The 20,494-nt window shown below is 43.3% G+C and overlaps 1 protein-coding gene, 1 long non-coding RNA gene and 1 other non-coding gene across 3 annotated transcripts in view; 1 reads left to right on the top strand and 2 right to left on the bottom strand.

Moving 5' to 3' along the window:
- The window catches only part of PECR (peroxisomal trans-2-enoyl-CoA reductase), a 48,249-nt gene extending 34,297 nt beyond the window's left edge, over positions 1 to 13,952 (top strand). The window contains exons 7-8 of the mRNA XM_061384247.1: positions 9,963 to 10,074; positions 13,387 to 13,952. Coding sequence (XP_061240231.1) covers positions 9,963 to 10,074; positions 13,387 to 13,472 — 198 coding nt within the window. The 3' untranslated portion in view covers positions 13,473 to 13,952. The remainder of the gene's footprint in view (positions 1 to 9,962; positions 10,075 to 13,386) is intronic.
- LOC133228661 (uncharacterized) lies at positions 13,859 to 14,940 on the bottom strand. Its single transcript, XR_009730324.1, has 2 exons — positions 14,650 to 14,940; positions 13,859 to 14,210 (listed from the first exon to the last, which is right to left on the bottom strand). It is a non-coding gene; the product is annotated as an uncharacterized LOC133228661 (long non-coding RNA).
- A 4,764-nt stretch (positions 14,941 to 19,704) lies between these two features.
- On the bottom strand, positions 19,705 to 19,819 carry LOC133236271 (small nucleolar RNA SNORA40). The gene has a single exon (XR_009732819.1). It is a non-coding gene; the product is annotated as a small nucleolar RNA SNORA40 (small nucleolar RNA).
- Positions 19,820 to 20,494: the final 675 nt, after the last annotated feature.

The raw sequence follows: 20,494 nt of genomic DNA, 5'->3' as shown, positions 1-20,494 counted from the left end.
CAGCTAATCTCTAATGTCACTTTTGGGGCTGAGCTTTGACAATAGGCTATTGGTGGAACTGTTTAGAACTGCTTATCAATGAGTTGTCTTCTTTTAAGTAATAGTTATTGGGATTGAGTTATGAGGGTCAATGTAGCTGTAGTTTTAAAAGGAACTGCCGGAGCTCCTACGATGTCCCTCCACATCTCTTGGAGACAGAATACAGCACTTGGCAGACCCCTCAAATGGCTTGTACTTGTACTCTATACTAATTTTACAAATTAGGAAACCAAGAGCCAGTGATGTTCAGTAATTTGCCTGAAGCCATACATTAGTCATGGGGGCCTCCCAGGTGGTCTAGGGGTCAAGAATCCATCTACCAGTGCAGGAGATGCAAGAGACAAGGTGAAAGGTTGTTGTTGAATCACACGAATACACTACACCGGGATTCTTGGCCCCCGGAGGAGAAGAATTCAATCCGGGGCCAGAGACGAGGCTTGATCACTCGGAGCTTTTGTGTAATAAAGTTTTACTAAAGTATAAAGGAGATAGAGAAAGCTTCTGACATAGGCATCAGAAGGGGGTAGAAAGAATACCCGCTTGCTAGTGTTGACAATGAAGTTATATACTCTCTAATGAATCCAAAGAATGTCTGGAGGTTGTAAAGACCTCATCAGACCTACTCCCATAATTTACATTTTAAGATAACAGAATTAGCCAGAAGGTTTAATCCAAAGACTGTCCTTAATCTAGAGACTGTCCTCAGGCAGGATACATTGTTATATAATCCTAAGGAATGTGGAGAAAGAAAAAAAGTTTGTCCTTTCTTCCTCCTTGAGAATTCCAGACCCCTCTCTCCTTGGGGACCCCTAGATTTCCTATCAACCTGCCTAGGAAATGACCCTCTCATTCCCCCCTTTTCTTTTAGGAGAATTATGTTGCCTAGGGAAAAGGGGCATCGTTCTCGTTCCATAACTGCTTCCGAGCTGACAAGGGGCGTTGTCCCTAAATTGGTGAGGCAACATATTCTCCTAATCCTCATATTGAGGATATCTGATCCAGGGGCCCCAAATAGTAGCTGGAGGAAGCTACAGCAGTAGCAGGAGTTTGAGCAACCATTTGTAACTTAAAAGCTTTCATGCGGCTAGAAACAAACCCAGTTATACAATTACAGATGCAGGGAGCAAACAGCAAAAACAAAACAATCAGAATCAAAATTAAAAGTCACATTATGTCCATAGTTAAAGTACAAAGTTTCACCAGTCCATTTTAGGGTTGGTAGATGTCATCAGATGAAGAAGAGGCATCGCATGTGATTATTGTCGAAGGTATTCACAGACTTGGAGAAAGTCTTTTTCTTGAAGTGGGGATGTCCACCACAGGAAGCCTTCCACTGACGAAGAGGGGAGCTCTCCGCAGACCCAGCAGTTAGACCGATTGTGGAATGCAGCATAAGAGTGAGCCCAGGACAGGAGGACATTGTCTTGAGGATCCAATGGCAGACTCAGGATATTTGGAGTCAGCAGAAGTAGACTCACATAGATTATCAGGCCCATCTGCTGCCCTTTGCTTAATTCTAGAGCTCGGGTCAGGGCCACAAGCTCCGCTAACTGAGCACTGGCTCCCTGAGGGAGAGATTTTGCTTCCAAAACCTGTTCAGCAGTCACCACGGTGTAACCTGCTTTACGGTTTCCAACCTGAACAAAAGAACTGCCATCTGTAAATATTTCCATGTCAGGATTGTCTAATGGGGTATCCTTTAGATCCTCCCAAGCTGCATAGTTCAAAGTTAGGAATTGAGAACAATCGTGATCAGGTGTTTCATTTTCCTTCTCAGGAAGGAAAGTGCCAGGATTTAAATTTCCACAAACTTTAAGCTTAGCTTCTGGTCCTTCTAACAACAATGACTGATACTTAAGAGGCCTACTGTCTGTCATCCAAATATTAACCTTAGAATTTAAGATTCCACTCACATCATGAGAAGTCAGTACAGTAAGGTTTCATCCATTAATTATTTTTAAAGCTTCAGGTGCTAATAAAGCCGCTGCCCCAATTACTCTTAGGCAGTGGGGCCACCCACGTGAAACTACATCTAATTCTCTGCTTAGATAAGCAATAGGTTGCTGGTGAGGCCCTCAGGGTTGTGTCAAAACTCGCAATGCCACACCTTTTCTTTCAGTGACAAATTAAATTCTGACCCTGTGGGCAAGCTCAGAGCTGGAGCTTGCAGGAGAGCAGTCTGAAGAACCTTAAAAGCCTTTTGAGTTTCTGGAGACCAAACCAGTTTGTCGGTTTGGGCCTGCTGAGTTTCAGCTATAAGTTTATATAAAGGCCGAGCAAGTTCCCCGTAACCCGGAATCCAAATGTGACAGTAACCTGTGATTCCCAAAAATCCTTTCAATTGTCTTAAAGTCATAGGTAGGGGGTGATTTAGTATAGGTTTAATTCTCTCAGGGCCTATGGCCCTAGTCCCTTCTGATATGATTAGGCCCAGATATCTAACCGATTGTTGACAAAGCTGAGCCTTTTCTCTTGATGCCTTGTAACCACAGCCTGCCAGAAAGTTTAAGAAATCTTCTGAGGCTCGCGAACAAGCTTCCTCTGTCTCAGCACAGAGCAAAATATCATCTACATATTGTAACACCACTGCTTCAGAGCTATTAAAATTTTGTAGATCCCGTGACAAACTTTGTCCGAATAAGTGAGGACTGTCACGAAATCCCTGGGGCAAAACTGTCCAGGTTAACTGAGAAGCTGGCTGCGTAGGGTCTTCAAAGGCAAATAGGAATTGACTTTCTTCCGCCAAAGGCACTGAATAGAAGGCATCCTTTAAATCAATTACTGAGAAATATTTGGCCCGTTCAGGAATTTCAGACAATAGAGTATAAGGATTAGGCACCACGGGGTGTAAAGGAACTACAGCCTCATTTATTATTCGTAAATCTTGAACTAGTCTCCATTTACCATTCGATTTCTTTATACCCAAAATAGGAGTGTTGCAAGGACTGTTACAAGGAATTAATAGTCCCTGCTCCTTTAAATTTTCGATGATGGGTTTTAACCCTTCCTTACTTCAGGTTTCAGTGGATACTGCTTCTTATGTGGAAATACGTGTGGGTCTTTGAGCTTAACAACTACAGGAATAGCATTTTGTGCTCGACCCACAGATTTTCCATCAGCCCATACTCTAGGATTTACATTTTGTTCAACTAAAGGGAGAGAAAGGGAGGGCTCCATATTCATGAAAACAGAGGCATGGACCTTGCTCAGTATATCCCTTCCCAAAAGGGGTGAGGGAGATTCTGGCAAGATCAGAAACTCATGTTAAAACAGCACAGAATCCCAGTTGCAAGATAAAGAATAACTGAAATAATACCTTTTGGCTCGTCCGGACAGTCCCATTACGGAAGCGGATCGGGAAGAAAGTGGGCCAGGGGCTTCAGTAAGCACAGAATAAGTTGCCCCAGTATCTAAAAGGAAATCGACGGATTGGCCCCCCACAACTATTAATACCCGGGGTTCCTCAGGTGTAATTAGGATGGGAGCTTGTGTGAGGACCCCCGGGCACCTTCAGTCCTGATTGTCTTGAGAGTCCGACCCCGGAGACCTACGCCTCTGGGGGCAGTCTCTCTTCCAGTGTGGTCCTTTGCAGACCGGACAGGGAGCCGGGGACGGCTTAGATGCCTGAGGGCAGTCTCGCTTGAGGTGCCCCTCCTTTCCACAGTAGTAGCAAGCCCATCCCTTTTCACCTGGGCCCCTCTGGGCATTTTTCTCAGGCTGTTTAAGAACGTTTTTCATAGCCATGGCGAAGGCTTCTGCCTTTTCCTTTGTCTCTTTTTGCCTTTCTTTCTTTTCCTCATATTCCCTACCATAATAGACTGTCTGAGCCAGTTGTAACAGAGTATCTAAAGACTGATTTGGTCCATACGCCTGTTTTAATAGCTTACGGCGGATATCTGGAGCCGACTGAGTGAGAAATCTATCCTTTAAGATCACTTTTCCCTCTTCACTTTTGGGATCAATCTCAGTGAATCTGCGAAGGCCTTCTCTCAGTCTATCTAGGAATTTACCAGGAGTTTCTTTCTCCTCCTGTTCTATATCTGCCAATTTGCCATAGTTTAAAGGCTTAGAACGCGCCTGCCTAAGTCCCTCAAGAATACATCTAACAAAATGACTCTGATCCCATCTTCCTTTAGCTGTGTTGTAGTCCCGGTCTGGTTCTATAGTTGGGACCGCCTGATTCCCAGTGGGGAGGGCCGATATCTCGACCGCTTGATTCCCAGTGGGGAGGGCCGATATCTCGTTCTCCCTCTTCCCTACTGATTCATTACCAAGCCATTCATCTCCATAAGCAACCGCTTTTCCCAAAACTCCTGAGTCTTTGACTCAGGAGTCAGCGTTTGTCCCAAGATATACATCACATCTTTCCAAGTGAGGTCATAAAGCAAAGTAACACCTTTAAAAGCTCTGATATATTTTTCTGGGTCCTCTAAATAGTCTCCCAGATCCTCCTTGATTCTTTGTATTTCTTGATAAGAAAAAGGCTTATTAACTCTCACAGACTGATTATTTCTCCCGGTGGGTGTTTCATAAAGAGGCAACAGCTTGTGTGGCTGTTCCTCAGTCTCTCTGGCTGCTCTGCGCATATGATCCCAGGGATAGATTGGAGAAACCTGTTTTTCCTCTTCTCTTTGTCTCCTGTCCTCCATCTCATCTCTTACTTCGATGGTCTGAGTTTCTACTGAAACCAGAGTAGTCTGAGGTCGTACTGAGACAGGAGTTGTTTGGACCTCCGTGTGGGCAGTTTGAATCCCAGTTTGGAGTCCCCGGTACGGGGGCAAAGTAAGAGGACAGGAGGGAGCTGAAGGTTTCACGCCCAAATTTATACCCTTAGGACATTAAGTCTGGCATATTTCGCAGAGAGAAAAAGGGCAACACATATGCTACTTCTACCCATTTCCCTTGTTCCTTACAGAACCGGTCTAATTGTAGAATAGTATTATACTTAAGAGACCCTCCAACTGGCCATCGTTTGCCGTCTTCCAATGGATACCGTGGCCATGCAGTATCACATAGGAAGACCAGGTGTGTCTTTTTTAAGCCCTGGGGATCAAATCTATCCCAGTTTTTTAGGATACAGTTCAAAGGAGTGAGGCTGGAATTGTTAGCTCCCAACTGTAAGAGAGAAAAAAAGCGACCAAGGCCATTTTTCTACTGGAGGCGTCCCTCCCTGCTCTTAGATGGGGGTGTAGACAGACGTTACACCAAAAGCTTTTCCTTCCTGGTCGGACTTAGTCTGTCCCTTACCGACGCAGGCGCTGTACTCGTCCCTCCCGGTTCTACCACCGAGATGGGGTGGGGATGTACCAGGGGTAGACTTGATAGCATCCCTACTTGACGTCCAGCTCTTCACCCTTAACCTTGTTTGCCTCTGATGTCACCCGGGGTGAATCAGAGTAACCTTCCGGAATGCCTCCCAAGCTAAGACCGCTGTAGGAAACATTCGTCACCTGAGTGCCTGTGCACGACCCTGAGTATTTCCTGGCTACAATAAGACCGACATGAACATAAAACTGAGATGGTCTTTCCAAGCATCACCACACCAGTATAACAGCCTCCTCTGACCCACTAAGAGCCGGTGTTACCAAAGAAAAAAAACCATCGCAGTCCCAATCTGAGTAATCTTTAACCTCAGAGATGTTCTGGGAGCTAGAGCTCCATCTAGCTTACGAACTTTCGATTCCTAGCGAGGCTAGACACTTTCTTGACTACCAATCCAAGTTTGGGACCTAAGCCACAGTACACAGTAACAGTATATATCACAAGTCCCTTGAAAGTCTATGATCTGATAGATTAGGTTAGTACTTCTAATTCCCAAGGAGTTCTGAAATGGTCAAAGAGACCGAAAAGTTTGACCGAGAAAGGAGAGTTCGGTCCACACGCTTTGCCCATTTCTGGTCGGTTCCTGAAGGAGACATTGGGTGCCTCTTGGCATTGGCAGGTCGGTATAACGCCCCGACAGTTTCTGCCATAAGCTGTATGAGATCACCGTGGAACCGCAGAGCAGGGCCCCTTACTTGCTTCATGCAGGGCATGCCATTCATTCACACAAGCACACGGTAGAGTTAGTAAAGCACGGCAGAAAACCTGTTCGCTAAGAGAACAAAGAACTAAAGCTCCAAGCTTCCTTACCTTGTCCTGAAGGATCCCGGACAAGCCCCCAAGATGAAAGGTTGTTGTTGAATCACGCAAATACACCGGGATTCTTGGCCCCTGGAGGAGAAGAATTCAATCCGGGGCCAGAGACGAGGCTTGATCGCTCAGAGCTTTTGTGTAATAAAGTTTTATTAAAGTATAAAGGAGATAGAGAAAGCTTCTGACATAGGCATCAGAAGGGGGTAGAAAGAGTACCCGCTTGCTAGTGTTAACAATGAAGTTATATACTCTCCAGTGAATCCAAAGAATGTCTGGAGGTTGTAAAGACCTCATCAGACCTACTCCCATAATTTACATTTTAAGATAACACTGTCCTCAGGCAAGATACATCCTTGTAAAGACCAGGTCTACTCCCATAATTAACATTTTAAGATAACAGAAGGTTGAATCCAAAGACTGTCCTTAGGCAGGATACATTATTGTTATATAATCCTAAGGAATGTGGAGAAAGAAAAAAAGTTTGTCCTTCCTCCTTGAGAATTCCAGGCCCCTCTCTCCTTGGGGACCCCTAGATTTCCTATCAACCTGCCTAGGAAATGACTCCCTCAAAGGGTTCGTGTCTTTTTTGAGTTAGGCAACAGAAAATCTCTTTATTTGAAGGGGAGAGATGCAAAAAGATTCCTTCACTCTGTAAACACTTAATAAGTAGTTACTTTATTGTAAACACTGTCAAAGGATGAGGCCACCACTCGATATTTGAAACAGAACTCAGCACCAAAGCACAGTTATTCCTGGTCAGGCACAGTCTCTTGGAGTAGACTATTGAGTTTTCTTTTTTCCCTTGGGGGAAGTTTGGTTTTAGAGATTTGCAGACTTTGAGTGAGAGGGTCGTTGTTTGGCTGACACTCAGAAAGGGACTTATTGGCGTGAGTCTTCCTGACTGGCTAACTTACAGGGTCAAGGAACTTTCACGGATTGGTTGAGTAACAAAACAGTGTTCACAGGGTGAGTTGTCATTGATTGATTACACAGGGGAAAGCTAGTTCTGACTGTTACTTGTTCCCAGGCCCCATCAGCCCTTTCCCAGGACTGTGGGAACTTTTAAATCATTAATTCCACACCAACTCTGTCCAATAGAACTGTGGTAATAGTCACATATGTAATCTTAAACTTTGTAATAGCCACATTAAGAAAAGTTTTAAAAAGTGAAATTAGTTTAAAAAATAAATCTTATTTAACTTAGTATACCTAAAACATTATCATTTTAACAATTACTAATGAGACTATTTTACATTTTTCTTTTCCAAGAAGAAAAAGACTTCTGAATCTGGTGTGTGATTTTATACTTATAGTGCCTCTCAATTCAGATTCAGTTCAGTTCAGTTCAGTCGCTCACTCGTGTCCGACTCTTTGTGACCCCATGAATCGTAGCACGCCAGGCCTCTGTCCATCACCAACTCCCGGAGTTCACTCAGACTCATGTCCATGGAGTCAGTGATGCCATCCAGCCATCTCATCCTCTGTCGTCCCCTTCTCCTCCTGCCCCCAATCCCTCCCAGCATCAGAGTCTTTTCCAATGAGTCCAGTCTTCGCATGAGGTGGCCAAAGTACTGGAGTTTCAGCTTCAGCATCATTCCCTCCAAATATATCCCAGGGCTAATCTCTTTCATAATGGACTGGTTGGATCTCTTTACAGTCCAAGGGACTCTGAAGAGTCTTCTCCAACATCACAGTTCAAAAGCATCAATTCTTCAGCGCTCAGCCTTCTTCACAGTCCAACTCTCACATCCATACATGACCACTGGAAAAACCATAGCCTTGACTAGACGGACCTTTGTTGGCAAGGTAATGTCTCTGCTTTTGAATATGCTATCTAGGTTGGTCATAACTTTCCTTCCAAGGAGTAAGCGTCTTTTAATTTCATGGCTGCAGTCACCATCTGCAGTGATTTTGGAGCCCCCAAAATAAAGTCTGACCCTGTTTCCACTGTTTCCCCATCTATTTCCTGTGAAGTGATGGGACCAGATGCCATGATCTTCGTTTTCTGAATGTTGAGCTTTAAGCCAACTTTTTCACTCTCCTCTTTCACTTTCAAGAGGCTTTTTAGTTCCTCTTCACTTTCTGCCATAAGGGTGGTGTCATCTGCATATCTGAGGTTATTGATATTTCTCCCGGCAACCTTGATTCCAGCTTGTGCTTCTTCCAGTCCAGCGTTTCTCATGATGTACTCTGCATATAAGTTAAATAAGCAGGGTGACAATATACAGCCTTGACGTACTCCTTTTCCTATTTGGAACCAGTCTGTTGTTCCATGTCCAGTTCTGTTGCTTCCTGACCTGCATATAGGTTTCTCAAGAGGCAGGTCAGGTGGTCTGGTATTCCCATCTCTTGAAGAATTTTCCACAGTTTATTGTGATCCACTCAAAGGCTTTGGCATAGTCAATAAAGCAGAAATAGATGTTTTTCTGGAACTCTCTTGCTTTTTCGATCATTTTTCGATGTGTGAAAACGTTTTGGTTGTGTCATATGGTTCGTGGCCTCCTTTTTGGACAGTGCAGTCCTATACTACCTGCTGGGGACACAGGGATGGAGGGAAGGCTGTGCCCGCCTTCTCTCAGGTCTCAGAGCCTCAAAGAGGCACAGCCCTGTGAACACACAGGCTGTAGTGCTGCATACAGGATCAGGACTGGGGTGAGGCAAGCAAGGCACAAACAGTATTTAGGGACCACCTGCCCCCTAGAGCAAGCACCTCCCTAACTGCTGCATCCCAGGCACCTCATTAGTCTCCCCCTTGTCTCAGCCCTGCTTGGCAGCCTGATAAAATGGAAGATTCTGGGGCTCTAACCCCAGAGTTGACAACCCAGATGATCTTAAGTGTAGGATCTTGGAGTCTGGAGTTTCAGTAAGCAGCCCTAGGGATTCTGATGTAGGAGCTTAAGATCACCCTTTGACAAACTCTGCTTGTGTCAACAGCCTCATGTGAGACTCCGTTTACATCCAGTGAAATATTTCCATCTTTTTCTTTGGTTTTGGGAGTGGTTGTTGCTGAACTCGCCAGTCACCTATCTGTTTCTCAGGGCTACAGCAGGATTCTGAAGTCCCCCTGATAGAAAGCTCCTGTACTCTGAGACCCTGGGCTTTGGGCCTGCGAGGACCATGGACTAAACAAGCTAGAATGCCAGTTTATTGTTACACAGACACAGTGAGCGTTTCAGGGAGAAAACTATAAAAGGCATGTGATGGTGTTGAAAACAATGAGGATCATGGAAGGAACTGAAGTATTTGATGGGACAGAGCAGACACAGCACTGCTTTCACTTTTGGTTCCTTCATGTTGTTGTATTTTAAAAAAGATTCAAAAAATTTTTTTGGCCATGTGACCCTGCCTACAGGTTCCTAGTTCCTTGACCAGAGATTGAAACCCCCTGCAGTGGAAGCATGGAGTCTTAACCACTGGACCACGAGGAAGGTCCCTTAACTACGTCACATTGTGTGATTCATTTCACACTGGAGGACAAAGGAGCCTGGCGTGTTACAGTCCCTGGTATTGCAAAGAGTCGAACACGACTTAGTAACTGAACAACAACCTAAAAGGCTCTTTTTATTTTGCCTTCACCCTAGTCACATCCCTGACTTTAATGATGCTCAAATAGAAAAAGGCATCTATTATGTACCTTCAGATTATAGTACACACAGCCTGGCATTCTAAAGGCTGCAGGCTTCAGGTTACAGTTCTGTCATTTCAGAGGTGTCTACTCGGAAATGGGAAGCAGCCAGAAGTGAGGGGTATCTAATTTTCTGAGTGCATATGTGTGCTTCTGTTTCCAGGTCTCCTCCTTGGTATGCTTCCTGCTGTCTCCTGCTGCTTCCTTTGTCACCGGACAGTTGGTGTATGTGGATGGGGGCCAGTCTCTGTACACACAGTTATTTGAGATACCAGGTGAGTGGCCAAGAAATGAGTGCCTTTGTGCCTTCTCCTGTTCAGGTTTTCAAAATTCCTCTAGGTACTTAAGAGATAAGGGTTTTGTTTTTTTTTTCTTCTTGTAGAACATCCAAAAAATGTACAAAATATTTATAGTCATCATATGATTTTTAAAGGCAATATTCCTAGTGCAGCAAATATCTAAATATCTTTATTATAGCACACAGCTTTACCTGTTTAAGGACTTGTTTGCGTGTGCATAGGCTAGTGGAATTTAACCTTGAAAAATATTCTCAGTGTGAATATATATGTACAGGAGAGAGACGAGAACAGAGGCAGGAACGTGCCATACTTTTGATATTTAACTTCTCTTTGTTTATCCAGTTAGTGGCTTGTGTATATGAGTGGGAGAATCAGACCTGTTAGATGGGGAGGGGTGGTATGATGCTATTTTACAGTATCTTCAGGTTATAGATTGAGGGAAACCATAGGAATATGCTGTGTTCATTCATTTTTGATGTACAAAACAAGTTTATATTTCTCAATCTAATGTAGATATTGCATGCAAATGTGTGTGTGTGTGTGTGTGTATGTATCTTATGACTAGACCATCAAACTTTGGAGTTGAAAGGATCCTAAAAAATTAGTCAAGTATCACAGTTACATCATACATGACAAAACACATCCATGAAAGCAAGGCATGTCCAAGCTAATCACTCCCAAAATGTAGAAGAGGATATGAAATTCAAATGTGTCCAAACTGTTGCCAAAGATAGTTGATTAAATGATTGCCAGTGAATTAAAGGGCTTCTCTGGTGGCACAGTGATAAAGAATCTGCCTGCCAGTACAGGAGACACAGGAGACATGGGTCCAATCCCTGGTTTGGAAAGATCCCCTGGAGTAGGAAGTGGCAACCCACTCCAGTATTCTAGACTTGAAGATCCCATGGACAGAGAAGCCTGGTGGGATATAGTCCATGAGGTCGCAAAGAGTCACACAACTGAGCACACACACAAAATTAAAATGTGGTTGATGTAGCATGTATGTACTTGAATTTCCTGTTCAGGACTTACTCTTTTCACCCTACTCTTTCATGTGCTAATAGTCTCATCAATGATTCAGCCCTTCTTTGCATTAATCATTGATTGGTTTGGATCTATAATATTACTCATTATTTCCCCTGGCATAATTTTTTACTAACACTATCATTGTAGTAATGTGTATGAGATTCTGTGGCTTTAAGGATCTCATTTGGAAACACAGAAATGCCTTCATGGTTATATAATATTGTTTTCTGATAGTATTTATTTATTTATTTTTTATTATTATTTTTTAATTTTATTTTATTTTTAAACTTTACATAATTGTATTAGTTTTGCTAAATATCAAAATGAATCCGCCACAGGCATACATGTGTTCCCCATCCTGAACCCTCCTCCCTCCCCACACCATCCCTCTGGGAGAGTGACATTGAAACATGTAGAATATCATGTAAGAAACGAGTTGCCAGTCCAGGTTCGATGGGCGATTCTGATAGTATTTAAAGTAGCAAAGGTGGAGGGAGAACCTTTCCACTTCCCTCACCAGTGGAGTTGAGTCAGTGTTTGTTAAAGTGAGGTACATCCCTTTCCTTTTTAGAGGGGGAAAAAAACCCCTCTAGGTGACTGCTTCTCCAGGCCTCCAGTGAAATGGTTTTCTTTTGTAATTCTAACACTGTTGTTTTTTTTTAATCAGTACAAAAAAATATTTTTTAAGTTTTTGAAGAAAGCGGCCACATCCATCTTTTAAGAATATGTGCGTACTTGGTCGGTCAGTTGTGTCCAACTCTTTGCGACCCCATGGACTGTAGCCTGCCAGGCTCCTCTGTCCATGGGATTTCCCAGGCAAGAATACTGGAGTGGGTTGCCATTTCCTTCTCCAGGGGATTTTCCTGACCCAGGGATGGAACCCGCATCTCTTGCATCGCCTGCCTTGGCAGGCAGATTCTTTTCCACTCTGCCACCTGGGCTTCCCTTTAAGAATATACTCTCTTAAAATAATGAGCGGGAATAGCCATTCCTTCTGAAATTTTAAGATTGCTAGTCCTACGGTGAGAATGCCTGGGATGAAAGCTAAGCTTATTAGCTGATGTTCTTGAGGGTATTTATTTCTGTATGCCTTCATTTTCTTTTCTATAAAGTGAGGTCCCTTATAGTATTCATTTCATTGGCTCTTGGGAGAATTAGATTAGTTAATGCACATTAAAGGTACTGTATCAGATAGAATGCTTTTAGTTAAAACTCAGACTGGCTCAAGCAATGAAGGGATTTATTGTCTCAAATAACAGGTGAGTCTTCACTCTGCAGCTCGCTGATTTTATCGAGGGCATTTTTTTCCCTTTTCCCTCTCTTTTTGCTGCTATTACATTGGCCATATCTTAAGATGGACTCTCCTGGTGCCTGCCACTCCTGAAGCTCCATGCTTCTTTGTTCACGTCCATTTGGACAGAGACAGAGGGGAGGGGATGACTTTTTCTCAGCATTTTTAACCAAATTCTGAGATTCTCTCTGCTTGGTACTAGCTTATGCAAGTGTCCATGTTTGACCAGTAACCTCAGCAAGGGGAATAGAGTACACTTACTTAGATCAATCTGTGATCCAAGTAGGGTCACTTCTCCAGAACCTCATGGGTTTCTAAGTGGAAAGAGGAGATGGGAGACTGGATGCCGGGACGGGGCAACTCTAAGTGTCTGGTACAAAGTAAGCATGTTTCAGAAGGTACCGTTATTAAGGAAGTAAGATTGGTTGAATGTCTACGTTATGTCCAGTGCTATATGCAGGGATCACATGGACCCTCTCACCTTTAACAGAGAGATGTTGGTATCTCCGCTAATAGATGGGGATTTCCCTGGTGAATCAGCTGGTTAAGAATCCACCTGCAATGGAGGAGACCAGCGTTCAATCCCTGGATCAGGAAGATCCCCTGGAGAAGGGAATGGCAAACCCCTCAGTTTTCTTGCCTGGAGAATTTCATGGAGGAGCCTGGCAGGCTACAGTCCATGGTGTCGCAAAGTGAACGACTAACACTTACTTAATAGATGAGGAAACTGAGGCTTAGCAAGAGTAACTTCTCCAAATCTGTAGAAGTAACTTCTACAAAGTTATTAAGTGACAGAGATGGGATTCAAATTGAGATTTTTCTCAAAACCTTTGCCACCTGTCCCAATGATTTCTTTTTTCTTGCTAAGAAAAGGGGTGATCCAGGGAAAATGACAAATGGGTTTGGTGGGAACTAAGAGAACTGATGAGGTTAATAGATTCGTATCTGACCTGAGGTTTTCCATTTAACAGATCATGACAACTGGCCCCAGGGAGCAGGGGACCCTTCTCTTGTCAAAAGCATAAAAGAGTCTTCTAACCATAAAGCCAAGCTGTAAGCTAAAGAAACATGGAAGTGTCTTTTGTCCCCAAGTGCCTTAACATCTCGACAGTGCACTTCTGTACTTTACAGGAACTCATAATCTGTATGGGAAACTCACATTCTGATTTTTTAATGTTAATCAATTACATCTGTGCAAAAGTTATTCCTGAAATAAACACATTAAGTGCCAACCAACGTCATTTGTGATCAAAAAAAAATTTTAGAAGTGGAAATTAACATAATTTATGATTATACTTTTAATTCTAAGAAAGGTCTTTGAAAAATGAAATAGTTTCAAGTTAATGATAATGGTATTATGATTTCCCATAAGGTTCACAATAAATCTAAATTGTGGCATCATTATGATTTTTACAACAATGACTCATTTTTGATGGCAAATACTTTGGGATCAATAAAGCTTTATATAATTATTGATGTGTGGTTTGTTCATGAAGTCATATTTGTACAAACCCTGTTAATAAAAAAGAAAAATGAAGTCATAAGTGGTATTTTTTTTCCGTCCTTGGCTTGATATGTCTTGATTTCTTAGCCAAAGTATTCCCCTTTCTCCATGTTTCTCCTTTTATATGCAAACAAATTTTTAATTAAAATCTATGCAGCTGTATTAGGGTTCGGTATTCTTCCTTCCATTGATCCTTTCTGTCCATTGATCTTGATTTGTGGAGTGTCATCTACAAACTGTATATGTTCATTTTTTTTCTCTCTTCATCAATGAAACCTGTTTGACTTCTTCCTGTTGAAGTGAAGTAGTTTCTTTAACAGTAACACTCAGTTCAAAGCATATGATTGACCAAACCCTGAGCTGGGTGGGGCAGGGCGGTTATCGGCTGCAGAAATTGCAGAATGTGCAATTTTATCAGCATCCCAAGCAGGTCCGGGACTAGAATGAGGCTAATGAGCTGCTGTGGGTGCTGCGTGTAAGGAGGTGCTCACTCTTGTGTGTGAACAGGGGAGGATCACCCTTGAGAGTGAGCCCAAAGCTCCCTTTAACATTGTGTGCATGCTATGTATGTAGCAGAAATCTTTTCCTCCTAGACTACATTTTAATAGTAGCCTTCTGAAGGTGATAACATCACAGCTCCTAAGAATTACAAGTTGACTTAAAGGGCAGGATGGCCCCAGCACAGGTTGGTGCAGAAAATGAAAGAAGCAGGGCTTGCTTTTCAAATTACCTGTTGATGATGGTTGACGACCTCTTGTATCTCCCTAGGTTGAAATTTGCTTATTTCTGTTTAACGCATGGAGCCTGCCCCTATGTAGCACTAAACTTAGCTCCAACTCCTTATTAGATCTTGTTCAACCATTGCTGTACAGCTGATCATTATCTGTGTTCTAGAATTAGAAGTCTGCACTCCAGGATTTCTGTGTGTCATAATAGTGCCTTGTCACTAATGTTCTTCTGTGACTGCACTTGGTAAATTTTGCTGTAGACTGGATGTTCCTGAATGGAACTCATTCGTTCAGCTAATAATTTGGTGCCCATTCTATGTGCTCAACATTATGGTAGGAGTTGGACGTTCAGTGGTGAAAAAGAAAATATATATATATATATATATATATGTATATAATACAGAAATATAAATTTTAAGTTTTATTTATTTTTATTGAAGTGTGGTTGATTTATAATGTTGTATTAGTTTCAGGTGTATAGCAAAGTGATTCTCACACACACACCCACACACACATACACCTATTCTTTTTCAGATTCTTTTCCATTATAGGTTATCACAAGACACTGAATATAGTTCCCTGTATTAGACAATGGGTCCTTATTTATCTATTTTGTAATAGTAGTATGTATCTATTAATTCCAGACTCCTAATTAATCCCCCCTTTCTGCTTTGTTAACCATAAATTTGTTTTCTACGGAGTCTGTTTCTATGTTGTAAATAGGTTCAGTTGTATTATTAAGATTCCATATATAAGTGATATTTGTCTCTGTCTGACGTTTCACACAGTATGGTCATCTCTAGGTCTATCCATATTGTTACAAATGGCATTATTTGACGCTTTTTATGACTGAGTAGTGTTCCACTGTGTACATGTACCATATTTTCTCTGTCAGTAGACATTTAGGTTGCTTCCATGTCTTGGCTATTATATAGTGCTGCTATGAACATTGGGGTGCATGTATCTTTTTGAATTAAGAGTTTTCCTCTTTTCCAGATATATGCCCAGGAGCGGGATTGTTGGATCATATGGCAACTCGATTTTTAGTTTTTAAGGAATCTCCAAGGCGAAGGCAATGGCAACCCACTCCAGTACTCTTGCCTGGAAAATCCCATGGAAGGAGGGGCCTGGTAGGCTGCAGTCCATGGGGTTGCTAGGAGTTGGACACGACTGAGCGACTTCACTTTCACTTTTCACTTTCATGCATTGGAGAAGGAAATGGCAACCCACTCCAGTGTTCTTGCCTGGAGAATCCCAGGGATGGAGAGCCTAGTGGGCTGCCGTCTATGGGGTCGCGCAGAGTCGGACAGGACTGAAGCGACTTAGCAGCAGCAGCATACTGTTTTCCATAGTGGCTGTACCAGTTTACATTCCCACCAGCACGATAGGAGGGTTCCCTTTTCTCTACACCCTCTCCACCATAAAATTCTCTATTATTTTAAGTGCTAACAAGGATAAGGTCATGGTACTAAAGGCATATAAGAAAGAAAGGAAGAAAAGGACATCTAAGAGGAAAAAAAAAACATTTCTATAGTTACTCATGTCAAAAGAGGTTGTTGATAAGATGACCTTTGTGGATGTTATCACCTCTCTCACACACACACACACACACACACACACACACACACACGCACTGGTCTTTTTGTTTGCGGCTTGTGTTAGTTCAGGTTCTCAGAGAAGAAGATGCCAAGACACGGTAAAACGTGCATGAGATGTCTGGAGAATGTGCCCATGGAGGATAAAGGGCAGGGAGCCCAAGAAGGCATCCATAGCCTTCAGACCATGATGGTGTCTAACACTTATAGAAGAGGGAGGGAGAGAGGAATGGGCAGGAAACACCTCGGGTTGCAGCCAGAGTTGCGACGTGTGTGAGATCACAGTCACAATGGGGCAAAAGGGTATCAGGAGGTGCTCAGTGGGTCACCTGCTCCACATGTGCCCTTCCTCCCTGTCCCCACTCTGTAAAAGTAGCTGTGATTCCTCCTGCTGGTGATGGCAATGCCTTTTCTCACCAGCTGGTACGTGGTCACAGGAATCAGTTTCAGTTCAATGGAACCTGGCTGTGTTCCTTGGCAAGAATTGCCCTTTGGGACTAGGATCCCCAAAACTGCAGAGTCCAGAACCGCAGGGATAAGGCCCACAGTGGGTCTTAGCGGGTGATGGCAAGTAGGGCCACTACCACTTCCATTCCTTGGTTCCCAACATGTTCCCAAAGCCAATGAGGACATGCATCCTGAAAGATGGTGCCCCATCCTTTCAGAGGGTCGATGGTACTTCTGCTGTGTCTTGATTATTGTAGTCCTGTTGTGAGGCTAGTTTTCTCTGGAAGTCTGGGGTATGATACAATCAGTGGTTCCATGATCAGGGGACCCACTTTGATCACCTGGTTGGATATTGGTGCATGGGATTCCATAGCTGTGTATTCCACCTTGTATAAGCCCCTAGATCAGTGATCCTCAACCTTTTTGGCCTCAGGGACCAGTTATGTGGAAGACAGTTTTCCAGACTGTGTATTGGAGAGAGGATTTCCAGATGATTCAAGTGAGTTACATTTTTTTATATACTTTATTTTTGTTATTATTACATCAGCTCCACCTCAGACCATCAGGCATTAGATCTTGGAATTGGAGACCCTTGTCCTAGATAGCGGTGGTATCTGAGTCCCTGTGAACAGGAAAGTCAAACTCTTACCTGGAATGGTAGGGCTTCCCTGGCAGCTCAGCTGGTAAAGAATCTGCCTGTAATGCAGGAGACCCTGGTTTGATCCCTGGGTCAGGAAGGTCCCTTGGAAAAGGGAACAACTACCCACTCCAGTATTCTTGCCTGGCGAGTTTCATGGACAGAGGAGCCTGTCAATGGGGGTCACAAAGAGTCGGACACAACTGAATCGCGTTCACTTTCTTTCACTTAACTGGAATGGTATCTGTCATTATAAGGCATGACACAAATACCACACAGTCATTTAAACAGGAAAAGTTTAATGTGAAGAATCATGAACCACAGCAGCGGACTGGATAGTAGGAAGTAAACACAATTTTAAAGACTATAGGAGTAGTAGAAGAACTGGCTGTGACTGGGCTGATAGGAAGAGAAGAGCTTCTCCCACCCACTCACCCAAGGCTGACAGACCCTGTTTGGAGGGGATAGCTCTGGTTTACTGGATGGCTGAGAAGTCACTAGTCATCTATGGGGCTTTGCTGGTGGAATTTGCTAGAAATCTGCCCTCTGGAATTTGCTTGAAATTTGCCCTTTAGGGTGCCAAGGCAGCTGCTGCTATTGCTGACCCAAGTGCATTGCTGACTGGGGGCTGCCAGGTAATCAGTAGAGGAAGCACTGAACTGGGAAGCAGAACCCTTTCCCTTGTGCAGTGTCTCTCCATCGAAGTTTCAGCACTCGCTGGCAAAGGAGAGGCTACTTAAAAGGCCTAGATACTTTTTCACAGAGCTGAGAAGCAGTATGGATGTGAGAGTTGGACTGTGAAGAAAGCTGAGTGCCAAAGAATTGATGCTTTTGAACTGTGGTGTTGGAGAAGATTCTTGAGAGTCCCTTGGACTGCAAGGAGATCTAACCAGTCCATTCTAAAGGAGATCAGCCCTGGGTGTTCATTGAAAGGACTGATGCTAAAGCTGAAACTCCAGTACTTTGGCCACCTCATGAGAAGAGTTGACTCATTGGAAAAGACCCTGATGCTGGGAGGGATTGGGGGCAGGAGGAGAAGGGGATGCCAGAGGATGAGATGGCTGGATGGCATCACCGACTTGATGGACATGAGTTTGAGTGAACTCCGGGAGTTGGTGATGGACAGGGAGGCCTGGCGTGCTGCGATTCATGGGGTTGCAGAGTCGGACACGCCTGAGTGACTGGACTGAACTGAACCGAGAAGCAGTACATCCATAAACATCAAGACAGCCCTTTCCAAAAGAAGTTTTGCTCAGTCCACAGCTGTAATGTCAGTCAGTCCACAAGTCTTTTAGTTGGGCCTTTTTGATTTTCTGGTGGCTCAGACAGTAAAAATCACTACAGATTGTAACTGCAACCATGAAGTTAAAAGATGCTTGCTCCTTGGAAGAAAAGCTCTAACAAACCTGGACAGGGTATTAAAAAGCAGAGACATTACTTTGCCAACAAAGGTCCACATGGTCAAAGCTATGGTTTTTCCAGTAGTCGTGTATGGATGTGAGAGTTGGACTATAAAGAAGGCTGAGCGCAGAAGAATTGATGCTTTTGAACTGTGGTGTTGGAGAAGACTCTTAAGAGTCCCTTGGAGTGTAAGGAGCTCATCAAACCAGTCAATCTGAAAGAAAATCATTTTGATTTTGAATTTGAATAGTCATTGAAAGGACTGATGCTGAAGTTGAAGCTCCAATACTTTGGCTGCCTGATGTGAAGAGCTGACTCATTAGAAAAGACCCTGATGCTGGGAAAGATTGAAGGCAGGAGGAAAAGGGGATGACAAAGGACAAGATGGTTGGATGGCATCACTGACTCGATGGACATGAGTTTGAGCAAGCTCCAGGAGATGGTGAAGGACAGGGAAGTCTGGCATGCTATAGTCCATGGGGTCACAAAGAGTTGGGCACGACTGAGTGACTGAACAACAGATGGTAAAGAATCTGCCTGCAGTTGTGAGAGACTTGGGATCAATCCCTGGATTCGAAAGATGCCCTGGAGAAGGAAATGGCAACCCACTCCAGTATTCTTGCCTGGAGAACTCCATGGACAGAAGAGCCTGGCAGGCTATAGTCCATGGACTTGCAAAGAATCAGACACAAGTGAGTGACTAACACATATATACTTTGCTTTCCAATGGAATACAGACAGACTTCAAAACTCCCCTTTTAAAAGCCTTTTAAAAATCAGATACTGTGTTCTTAAGATAAAAGCCTAAAAAAAGAAGCCATCTTTGTTTCATGTCAACATTAAAATTAGAGTACTAAATCAATACAACTGATAATTTGAAAGCTTAAGATATGAGGAAAGAGTATCAGCTATATAGTCCTGGAAGCAAACTTTACATTCACCAATACACCCCCATGACTTGAATCTCTTTTCAGTGTCATGCTCCTTCTTATCTGTATCAAAACTCATACTGAGCAACGAGTTATGGGTTGCAAAAGAGGATTTCTTTTTGCACCTATCTATAAGTCTTTGTCTATAAATTAAACAAGTGCTGTCCCATTTGTTTTTAACACTACCAGGTGCTTGGCTCAAAAGTGTCCCCTTGTGGTTATTGGTGGAACACCAGCCTGTCTGAACAGCACCTTTTTGGGTTTCTAAGATCTGGCTGCAGAGCTTCAACTTGAGCTGTGGTTTCCTCTCGGGATTTCTTCTCCACTCCTAGTTTACAAGGGTTCCACTTCACCAAGTGGCTGTTCATTGAAATAAGAAGGAAGATTTGAACCATATTCAAAAAAGTCGTATTAGATCAAAAGCTAGTGATTAAATCACTAGCTAGTGTGTTAGGTCAAAAGCTAGGCCTTGTTTTGAGACAGTCGTCTGAAGGGCTACTTATCTCCAGTTATCTAAAGGGATATTTTGAATCTTGTGGACAACACTGTTTATGACTTGTATGGCAACTAAATGCATCTGTTGGTTAGCCCAGTCATGCCCCTCTGAGTAAGAGGCACGCCTGCCCTCTGCCCGAGTAGGAGTTTAGATTGCTGGGACCTGCCAGGTCCTGATGGTTTCATCATCAGCACTGCATTCCTGGACATCTCCTGATTCCTCCTCTGCCCTCTCACCTAGTTCTGAAAGGTGAGCCTCCTCACCTTTGTTCAGCCTCCAAACCTCCTCTCGTGGAGGCTGTCAGTTCTCTAAAAGGAAACATTTCAAAATGTTTGAAGCCAC

This window comes from Bos javanicus, chromosome 2 (genome assembly GCF_032452875.1).
Source record: "Bos javanicus breed banteng chromosome 2, ARS-OSU_banteng_1.0, whole genome shotgun sequence".
Taxonomy (NCBI): domain Eukaryota; kingdom Metazoa; phylum Chordata; class Mammalia; order Artiodactyla; family Bovidae; genus Bos; species Bos javanicus.
The sequence above is the reverse complement of the archived record's forward strand: the minus strand, read 5'-3'. Positions and strand labels throughout refer to the sequence as shown.